The 11,637-nt window shown below is 44.2% G+C and overlaps 1 protein-coding gene across 1 annotated transcript; it reads right to left on the bottom strand.

Moving 5' to 3' along the window:
• Positions 1-1,530: 1,530 nt before the first annotated feature.
• LOC147120250 (uncharacterized) lies at positions 1,531-2,647 on the bottom strand. Its single transcript, XM_085983843.1, has one exon. It carries the CDS (start codon positions 2,645-2,647, stop codon positions 1,826-1,828), a length of 822 nt encoding a protein of 273 aa, XP_085839969.1. The 3' UTR covers positions 1,531-1,825.
• Between the last annotated feature and the right edge of the window lie 8,990 nt (positions 2,648-11,637).

Raw genomic sequence — 11,637 nt, 5'->3', positions numbered from 1 at the left:
AGAGTTGATCCATTGCATTGAAAATTGAGTTAATAAAATTGATGTGCCTCAATGAATCCGAGACTCAACGTTAACGGAGCAAAGCAAGGCTTTTATTAACTCAGAAAGTTATGGTATGAGGAGTGAAATTCCATATATCTACCTCAACAACCTGAGACTCAGAACACCACCTCTTCTCCTGCATCACGTTGACAGTTCCATGTTTCACACTTTGGCCGGAACGTTTAATTAAAGCGGGTTGTAAATATAGTGCTGGTGGATCAGCCGCCTGTTAAGCAAGGAAAATTGGGCAGGGAGCATAACGGTGATCCGCTACCACCCATATTTCTCCCCCTCTGATGTTGAGAGCTCCACCCATTATGACTGAGTGTGACTGCCATCTTAGTGCTGAATTATGAGCAGGGTCGTACTCTGGAGAGATGTCCACTGGAATTGGATTGAGACTACCCTCATTAAGTAGGTCAGAACTCCTTCAGTCGTCATCAAGACAAGACTTTCAATCTATTGGCCTGGGTTGGCTTCAAATCTATGTTCCTGAAATGAAAAGAGAGGGTAGAAACCAAACACCTAGTCTCTATGGGGTAGAGTTTCCACTTTGGGCACAATCGGGAGATTGCACGCAAAATGCGCTTGAAATTGTGCTGGTTAGGTTATAGTTCAACTTTCTGCTAAAATTTATTTGCATAATCACAAGCGTAAAATCTTTCCCAAACCAGTGCAATCAGGCACCTATTAGAACATCACAATGTCTTTTTTTTCTTTCCATTAAAAAGTATTTGTAAGCGAGAAAAATCTGGATGGTAAAACAGAACTAACAGACTCAGGTGTTACCCAGACCAATAGTTTTATTACGAGTGCACACGGGAGAACTATCTCAGCTACCCTTACCTGGAGACGTCGTTCGCAAAGGAAAATGTGAAAATACAGCTTAGTTATACATTTTATTAGACAACGCCCACTTATTACTAATGAGGGTATGTACATGAGAATATTGACACTTCATTGGTTTACATGGTTAATCAATCAACTATTAGGCCTGCCCGTTGAACTCCAGTAACCTCTGGATATGTCAGTAAGAGCTTATGGACTGCCGAGACTTCATTCTAACTTCTGCTAACTTCTGCATTCTTGGGCTATCTCTTACTCTTGTTTAACAATATAGGGAGGTATCTTCAGCAGAGATATGGTTGGGTGGATACAAAGCCCAATTGAATTATGTAGCCAGGTAACCAGTCTTCAAGGCCTTATCTGCAGAGACTTCATCAATGTGCCTTTGTACTTTTATCTCTTCCAGGAGCAGGCCTCCTCTCAGCATTTACTCAGTGTAATTATAAGTAGAGTGTAATTATAAGTAGATCTTCAGAATGTCCTTGGTCAGCTAAACTCATTTATGTTAGTCTAAAAGGGTTAACACAGCCAAGTATCCCATGGTGCTTTGCATTTTTTTTCCAGCCTGACAAGACTGAATGGTACCTTTCAGACATATTATACCGGTTAAATATTGAGGCCTACCCCTTTATATCCCATAAACCAAATTTTATCCTAACAATCCCCCCTTTTGGCCCTTGGCTAAGCCCAAGGTAGCCAACCCTTAACCGTCACCCATGGTTGCCCATTGGTATGCCCCGCTTAGTGTTGCCCTCTTGCAAGCACCCAGGCATCCCCTGGATACTTACATATGCAAGATGCTGTACCTCATCTAAACAGGTTCCCTTCGTGGTGGCCACCAGTCCGGGTGGAAGAGAGGCAGAACATCTGATAGTCCTATCAAACTATGATTGTCTCCCCTTTTATATGCACCTTACCCCAGTAGTTACTCCTCCCGTTACCACTCAGACGTGTTCTTTGTTGGGATCAAAGAGACACTGGGGACATTCTCACCCAGGCTCTGTTTTACTGCCTTTGCCAATCTTTTCATCCTCTGCCCACGATATTTATTACAGGCCATGAAAATCAAGAAGCACATTACAACAAATTGCACTACTACTAATACATGTGAGATTAATCTAATCCAAGGATGGATCTGTATATTTAGTCCCCAACTCCAGAGGTCATCCCACCAAGTGGTGACTTTAATTTGGTCAATGTCACGCTTAATGTTCTTATTGTTTTGTTGTGGGTTATAATAAACCTTCTGGGAGAGGCGTATCTCCATTCGCAATACTTTCAAGTGTTCAGGCAACGGGGGTATCGGATACCCAAATGTGTTCTGATAGTCTTTTAAGTCTTTCTTGATATATTCAGAAACTTGTAAGGTGGTGAGGTTATACTGGTGTATCTCCACCAATTCCTCGTGTCCAATCCGTACCGGGATTTCAGGAATGAAGCAGAACTCTGGACTTGGAATATCACAAGTTAGATTGGCATATTTAAACATTTTTAAATTAGTTGTAACACAATATTCACCCTTTCCGGCATATGCCACTTGAGTGGGTTTTAAATCCACCTCTAGGGCCTCCATGGTACAGTTAATATCCTGATTGGTACCAGTATTGTTAAACCCACACTGTGCTTCTGGACTGTGCCCAATACTATGTGGACATACGGTGATAGCATGTCTAGTAACACATCCCTCCAATTTCATTCCAGCCAAATTTCCTTTAATCTTTACAGCATATGGGAACATATTGTGATGGGATATGTGCATTCCGTCCTTCATTGCCCCAGTATTCTGGATCCGGTACACCTTTCGTCCTTGGGCTTTGGGTGCCATTACCAATACCAACCCTAGGAGCCCTCCCCCGTCAGGTTTACACTTGACTTATGTGGGGTACACCCGAACCATTGCTCTTAACTGGCAATCCGTCAAGCTCCTGCCTGCCAACATCTGTTTAGAGGTACCATCCCCCTTGTGCCCACTGGTCAGATTCGCCCTTAATTGTTGATTCGTTATCCATAAGGGTACTTCCCCTGCCTGTATCTGGGCCAGGTTTTCTCTGGTTTGTTCCACAATCCAGTTACCATATGTGCTACATATGTCATTAGCAGCCGCCTGCTGAGATGCATTGTATTCTTCCTTCATTAATGTATTAATGGTTTGGGCGTGTGTTTCTAGCACCGTAGCTATCTTTTGCAAATGTATGGTCAACGTTTGATCCTCAGATAATTCCTTATCCATATTTCTCATTTGTTTTTTGTAATACAGCTTTAATGCGAGACCCTAGGTCTCTAACATTCTGATCTAGTGTCGCCAAATCAATAGTATTAACAACTGAGGTACCCATATTAAAGGCAGTTGCTGTGTCATTTATCACAGACCTTTTACGTCTCCATATTTGTTTATTTCTTTTACTATGCCCACCGCCATTCCATGTCGTGCCTTGTTTTAACACTTGAGTTAGGATGTGTTGATATAATTGTTGAGTTTTCTTAGAACACCACGTAGGTAAGGCCGTATCTGTTAAATCTAGCACTACCAGTACAAGCTCATGTTGCACATTATCATACAATACATTTTCAGTGAGGGTTATAACCAATCCACTGGTAGAGCCCGGTGTTTGCGTTGGGCAGGCCAGGGGTCGAAAGGCAGCCGGTGAGGTAATTATAGGCTTGATTGGCATAGGGGTTGTTGGGGGCGGTCGTATTGTGTACGTCTGGGTACACGTTGACTTCCCTTCCCCCACGCAGGTGAGGCTTCCCCCCACGGTTGTACTAACACATATTGCGCATCGCATCCCCGAGCAACATACAATTATATTCTGGCCTTGCCTTTCTTGGGTGATTATGGTACTCTGGTCGGAGCACTGGCCTCCTGATTGTATCCAGAACCCGCACAGTAATCCATATACCCCTTCCGGAGGTGAGGGTTGTGGGTACACCAGGGGACATCATTTTAAAGGTCAGATAGTCATTCAGCAATGACACCCCTGATAGTTAGCCCAGCGGCTCCCCACGTCTTGATACGTCAATTGTTTGCATACTTTGCTGTTTTCCCATATCGGCGAGTTGGTGGTACTTACTGCTCCTCTGACAATACCCTGCTTTTTTAATTCTGATACTATTGTTTTAACAGCTTCTACTGCTTGTTGTTTTATCAGGTATTGTCGAATAGGGTGGTGTTCTGGTCCAGGCACAACCTCAGGGGCTACTTGGACTAACCCACATTCTTGTTTGTGCCTGGCCCACAACGTATATTGCTTGCATATAACTCCCCATCCACCCTGCTTATCCCAATTTATATTCATGTGTGTGAGGGCTCCCACGTACACTCCCATTGCTCCGGGTCTTAGTATACCCCGGCTAGGATGATACCTGTGGGTCCATAAAATGACTTCTTTCTTTGTATCTACCAATGCTCCCAACTGTTGTATCAAATCAAGCCCCAATATAGTTCCCGTAATTCCTGCATTTCCCCGTGTAGTCACCCAAATTTGAATCGGGACCATAATCGTCACCGGCCTCAGTGAGGGTTTCCTTGCCTCGCTTATTTTTAGGCATCATGTTTTATTGGTTCCTTATCTTATACTTTATTCTGTACACACTCACTCATCACGTGATCACGATCCTGTGGTGTTTGTAGTTCCCCACGCCTACTTGATCCTGGCCGTCATTTGGGACTATGTCCTCTTAATTCAGGCTCAGGCTAGGTGTTTGAAATAGACAACCACCCTTGTCCATGTCACTCCGTGACTCTCAAGGGTTCAATCATATATTTTATCGGAATAATGACACAAACTTATACTCTAAACAGACACACACACATACTCTAAACAGACAAACACTTTCTCTAAACACCTTTTAACTTGAACCCCTCCGGATCGTCACCCGGTATTTCCCCTATTTTTAGGTTTCTAAACCCATTCCCTTGAGGGTCTCCAAATCCTCTAGCACTTTCCCCCTGGGTTTCTAAACCCTTTAGCACTTTTTTCCCTGGGTTTCTAAACCCTCTAGCGCTTTTTCCCTGGGTTTCTAAACCCTCTAGCGCTTTTTCCCTGGGTTTCTAAACCCTCTAGTGCTTTCCCACCTTTAGCGCTTTCCCACCTGGGTTTCTAAAACCTTTTAGCGCTTTCCCACCTTTAGCGCTTTTTCCCTCCCGAGAGTTTCTAAACTCCTCGGGTCTGTTTGTTCCCGCTTAGTACGTCAAGCGCAGCTTTATACCCTAAAACGCGTCCTATTGGTCCACCCCTGAAGCCTGTTGTTCCTTCACTCGCTGTTCTTTATACCACCGCCACCCCGATCTGCCTCGCGGATCTCCACATTAAGGGTGAATATTGCTACTCACCCTTCCGTGTACGTCGTTGTGGAGGATCGATCAGCAGTCCGGTGGTACCCCACTTCTGACACCAAATTGTAAGTGAGAAAAATCTGGATGGTAAAACAGAACTAACAGACTCAAGTGTTACCCAGACCAATAGTTTTATTATGAGTGCACACGGGAGAACTATCTCAGCTACCCTTAGCTGGAGACATCGTTCTCAAAGGAAAATGTGAAAATACAGCATAGTTATACATTTTATTAGACAACGCCCACTTATCACTAATGAGGATGTGTACATGAGAATATTGATACTTCATTGGTTTACATGGTTAATCAATCAACTATTAGGCCTGCCCTTTGAACTCCAGTAACCTCTAGATACGTCAGTAAGAGCTTATGGACTGCCGAGACTTCATTCTAACTTCTGCTAACTTCTGCATTCTTGGGCTATCTCTTACTCTTGTTTATCAATATAGGGAGGTATCTTCAGCAGAGATATGGTTGGGTGGATACAAAGCCCAATTGAATTATGAAGCCAGGTGACCAGTCTTCAAGGCCTTATCTGCAGAGACTTCGTCAATGTGCCTTTGTACTTTTATCTCTTCCAGGAGCAGGCCTCCTCTCAGCATTTACTCAGTGTAATTATAAGTAGAGTGTAATTATAAGTAGATCTTCAGAATGTCCTTGGTCAGCTAAACTCATTTATGTTAGTCTAAAAGGGTTAACACAGCCAAGTATCCCACGGTGCTTTGCGTTTGTTTTCCAGCCTGACAAGACTGAATGGTACCTTTCAGACATATTATACTGGTTAAATATTAAGGCCTACCCCTTTATATCCTTTAAACCAAATTTAAGAGTGGTAACCTTTTATTAATACAGCTGAAAATGGGTTTATCACCAAAAATAAGCATTTTTAATAAGGGTGTCCAGTCCTCCACCAGATTTAAAATCACTGAAAGTGACTTGAAAAAAAACCATACCAAACCATTTGATGGTTTCATTGATGTATGGTAGTCAGTTTCTTAATGAATTAAATAATTTTTGATATAAAAGCCTTTTAAAACATGCCTGTGCGCCTAAGAAAATGAGCGCAATCGGCAGAATTTCGCAATTTTGACCTGGGGGCATGGCCAGTTTTGTGGGCGGGATCTGATCCAGCCAAATTGAATCTGAAAGCAGCATGAAAGATCACGGAAAACACAAACGTAATTGGTTTTAGGCATAACTCACTTATGTTTAAAACTCCCCGATCTTTTGCACTGGTTCGGGCAATTCTACCCAAATTGTGATGTTATTACTAGTATAAGCAAGTGGAAACTCTACCCCTACCCCATATATTTAATATAAATCCCATTAGTCAATAATAGATTTTGTTTTATTTGCTGCAAAGTCATCTAATATATCACTGTTCAGATAGCAACACAATTAATAAATTCCTTTCAACATGTCGATTGAACAATCCAATCTCCCCGAGCGATGCTTAAGTATGTAGGAGGAACATTCCCAGGCTGCACTTATCTAAACCCTGTAATTATTTAACCCAGTGACAATTTCACTGTTTGGCTTGAGCAATAACTATGCTCTTTCCATATATTTGTAAGGGGAAACCTTACTTTATCCTTTTATTGTTCAAACAAAGCTGAGCTACTGATGTGTTAATACATCAAACCGTTGCCCTGACAGCATATGGCTATGCAGCTTTGTTCGTTTCAGCAAACAAGGAAATGTATAATATCAAATACTGATTGATGAACCGTTCTTCAAGTATATCTCGACTTCATTGCAGGATTCTGAACAGGCTACAGCTTGTGGAAAGTTTATTAAGTAACATCTGGATCCCAATGTCATCCGCCTGCATTCCTAGTGAACAACAAATACATCAGCTGAAGGTGCCATTTCCTGCTCTCGCCCTGGACTAGACAATTTCATTCACTTTGCCTCCAATTTCCACCCTTCCCTCACATTCACATGGTCCATCTCCGACTCTTCCCTTCCCTTCCTCGACTTCTCCGTCTCCATCTCTGGGGATAGGTTATTGACCAACATTCACTACAAGCCCACTGACTCCCACAGCTACCTGGACTACACTTCCTCCCACCCCGCCTCCTGTAAGGACTCTATTCCATTCTCCCAGTTTCTCCATCTCCGCCGCATCTGCTCCGACGATGCCACCTTCCACACCAGTGCTTCCGACATGTCTTCCTTTTTCCGCAACCGAGGATTCCCCTCTACTGTGGTTGACACAGCCTTCGACCGTGTCTGTTCTATCTCCCGCACTTCTGCCCTCACCCCTGCCCCTCCCTCCCGGAACCACGATAGGGTTCCCCTTGTCCTCATCTTTCACCCCACCAGCCTCCACATTCAACGGATCATCCTCCGCCATTTCCGCCACCTCCAAAGTGATCCCACCACCAAATGCATCTGCCCCTCCCCTCCCCTTTCAGCATTCCGTAGAGACCGCTCCCTCCAAGACAACCTAGTCCACTCCTCTACCACGCCCAGCACCCCTTCCCCTTCACCCGGCACCTTCCCGTGCAAGCGCAGGAGATGCAACACCTGCCTTTATACCTCCCCCCTTCCCACTGTCAAGGGCCCCAAACACCCCTTCCAGGTGAAACAGCGATTTACTTGTACTTCTTGCAATCTAGTATACTGTATTCGCTGCTCACGATGTGGTCTCCTCTACATTGGGGAGACCAAATGCAGATTAGGTGACCGCTTTGCGGAACACCTCCGTTCAGTCCGTAAGGGGAACCCCGAGCTTCCAGTCGCCTGTCACTTTAATTCACCGCCCCATTCCCACTCAGACCTCACTGTTCTCGGGCTCTTGCATTGTTCCACGGAAGCTCAACGTAAGCTCGAGGAACAGCACCTCATCTTCCGATTAGGCACTTTACAGCCTTCCGAACTCAACATCGAGTTCAACAATTTCAGATCATAACCTCGGCCCCTATTACATTTTTGCTTATATTTTATCCACATCTTTGTTTTGGCCCTTTCCCCTCCCCCTTTTTTTTTCTCTCCCACATGGCAGCTGTGTCTCATTCTGCCAGAACATTTCACACCTAATCTAGAGCCGTCTTTTGTCTCCACTAGTCCTATCACCATCTCATCTCGTTTTGAATACCTCTTAATGTCTCTTCACTTCTTTTGTTCTCTCCCAGCCCTGCCTTTCGATCTATTTCATTTCCTTTCCAGTTTTGGAAAAGGGTTAGACCCGAAACGTTGACTCTATTTTCTCTCCACGGATGTTGCCTGGTCTGCTGAGTTTTTCCAGCATTTCTGTTGTTATAGCTGAAGGAATAATACTGCTTTATTTGGACCTCCCATTTAAGGGACATAATACTAAATTTCACTTTACAATCCAAACACAATCAGTACACATCTTTGTAGCACTCTGTGATATTTCATGACCACATTTACTATATGTGCTGCTTTTGATTCCATCACTAAAGAAAGTACCTTCTTTATAACATACTTCAAGCAATACCACCAATAACTAATTATCTAGTCACTTATCTCATTTGCAGTTTTTTGGATCTTGTGCAGAAATTGCCTGTCACATTTGTCTACAAAATAACAGCACTTCAAAAGTAATTAATTGCCTGTAAAGCACTAAGAGAACTCCTGTGGACATGAAAGGAATTATATCAGCACAATTTATTTCTTCTTTCTACTTACAACTCAATTTCTGTAATGATACACACGGCAGTGTAGTAGCGTTTACATATAGTAGCTAAAGGTGCATTATTCCTTTTATCAAACCTATTTTATAATCTAGTAAAACTACATGAAATAATTGTTTTTATTTTCCTCAGAAGTATTTTTATTTTCAGTGTCCTTCAATGGGAGGATTGGACAATTGGTCAGCCCTTAGAGGCTGAGACAGGAGAAATTATTTGGGGGAATAAGGAAATGGCAGAAATGTTAAACAAATATTTTGTACATGTCTTCACAGTAGAAGGCAGAAAAAGCATACCAAAAATGGTGGCGAACCAAGGGTCTACTGAGGGTGAGGAAATTAACGTAATTAATATAAGAAGTCACACAACACCAGGTTATAGTCCAACAGCTTTATTTGAAATCACAAGCTTTCGGAGCGCTGCTCCTTCATCAGGGGAAGTGGAGAAATGCATAAAGACACAGCTTATATAGTCAGAGAATAATGTCAGATGTTTACAGGTAATCTTTCTAACTGCCATTTATCACACCTCGGCAGAGAGATAACCACAGCAATCAAAGGTGTGAATGGTGTCCAAACAGGTCAGTCAGGAAAAGATTACATCAAAGAACAATGAGGTGGGGTCACAAGGGGTCAAATATTGCAGATGCTGGGGTCTGTATGAAAAACAAATAAACAGACAAAAAACTTTTTTTTTTTTGCTGGAAATCACAGCAGGTCCGGCCGCATCTGTGTAGAGAGAACAAGCCAATGTCGACTTGAGTCTGGATGACCCTGCGTCAGGTGGGGTTACATGTAGCGTGACATGAACCCAAGATCTCGGTTGAGGCCGTCCTCATGGGTGCGGAACTTGGCTATCAGTTTCTGCTCGACGATTTTGCGTTGTCATGTGTCTCGAAGGCCGCCTTGGAGAATGCTTACCCGAAGATCGGAGGCTGAATGTCCTTGACTGCTGAAGTGTTCCCCGACTGGGAGGGAACACTCCTGCCTGGTGATTGTTGCGCGGTGTCCGTTCATCTGTTGTCGCAGTGTCTGCATGGTCTCGCCGATGTACCATGCTCCGGGGCATCCTTTCCTGCAACGTATGAGGTAGACAACGTTGGCCGAGTCACATGAGTATGTACCATGTACCTGGTGGGTGGTGTCCTCACGTGTGATGATGGTATCTGTGTTGATGATCTGGCATGTCTTGCAGAGGTTGCAGTGGCAGGGTTGTGTGGTGTCGTGGTCGCTGTTCTCCTGAAAGCTGGGTAATTTGCTGCGAACGATGGTTTGAGGTTAGGCGGCTGTTTGAAAGCGAGTAGTGGAGGCGTGGGGATGGCCTTAGCGAGGTGTTCGTCGTCATTGATGACATGTTGAAGGCTGCGAAGAACATGGCGTAGTTTCTCCGCTCCGGGGAAGTACTGGACGATGAAGGGCACTCTGTTGGTTGTGTCCCGTGTTTGTCTTCTGAGGAGGTCAATGCGATTTTTCGCTGTGGCCCGTCGGAACTGTCGATTGACGAGTCGAGCATCATATCCCGTTCTTACAAGGGCGTCTTTCAGTGTCTGTAGGTGTCCATCGCGTTCCTCCTCGTCTGAGCAGATCCTGTGTATTCGCAGGGCTTGTCCATAGGGGATGGCTTCTTTAACGTGGTTAGGGTGGAAGCTGGAGAAGTGAAGCATCGTGAGGTTGTCCGTGGGCTTGCGGTAGAGTGAAGTGCTGAGGTGTCCGTCTTTGATGGAGATTCATGTGTCCAAGAATGAAACCGATTCTGAGGAGTAGTCCATGGTGCATAGTCCATAGTAGACACTGCGACAACGGATGAACGGACACCGCGCAACAATCACTAGGCAGGAGTGTTCCCTCCCAGTTGGGGAACACTTCAGCAGTCAAGGACATTCAGCCTCCGATCTTCGGGTAAGCATTCTCCAAGGCAGCCTTCGAGACACACGACAACGCAAAATCGTCGAGCAGAAACTGATAGCCAAGTTCCGCACCCATGAGGACGGCCTCAACCGAGATCTTGGGTTCATGTCACGCTACATGTAACCCCACCTGACGCAGGGTCATCCAGACTCGAGTCGACATTGGCTTGTTCTCTCTACACAGATGCGGCCGGACCTGCTGTGATTTCCAGCAAAAAAAAAAAAAAATGTTTTTTGTCTGTTTTTTTGTTTTTCATACAGACCCCAGCATCTGCAATATTTGATCCCTTGTGACCCCACCTCATTGTTCTTTGATGTAATGTTTTCCTGACTGACCTGTTTGGACACCATTCACACCTTTGATTGCTGTGATTATCTCTCTGCCGAGGTGTGATAAATGGCAGTTGGCAAGATTACCTGTAAACATCTGACATGATTCTCTGACTATATAAGCTGTGTCTTTATGCATTTCTCCACTTCACCTGATGAAGGAGCAGCGCTCCGAAAGCTTGTGATTTCAAATAAAGCTGTTGGACTATAACCTGGTGTTGTGTGACTTCTTACATTTGTCCACCCCAGTCCAACTCCGGCATCTCCACACCGTAATTAATATAAGTAGCGAAAAAGTACTAGAGAAACTATTGGGACGAAAAGCCAACAAATCACCAGACCTGACAGCCTACATCCTAGGGTTCTAAAAGAGGTGGCTGAAGAGATAGTGGATGCATTGGTTTTGATCTTCCAAAATTCCCTAGATTCTAGAACGGTCCCAGTGGATTGGAAGGTCATAAAGGTAACACTGCTATTCAAGAAAGGAGGGAGAGAGAAAACAGGGAACTACAGGCCAGTTA

The sequence above is a fragment of the Somniosus microcephalus genome, chromosome 4, assembly GCF_052327205.1.
Source record: "Somniosus microcephalus isolate GS21.2 chromosome 4, FLI_Smic_1.0, whole genome shotgun sequence".
Lineage (NCBI taxonomy): Eukaryota > Metazoa > Chordata > Chondrichthyes > Squaliformes > Somniosidae > Somniosus > Somniosus microcephalus.
This window is presented reverse-complemented; position numbering and strand designations above follow the sequence as displayed.

What these genes read in the sequence shown, in the direction of transcription:
- LOC147120250 (XM_085983843.1), bottom strand. Translation starts at nt 2,647, where the DNA reads ATGCACATATCCCATCACAATATGTTCCCATATGCTGTAAAGATTAAA.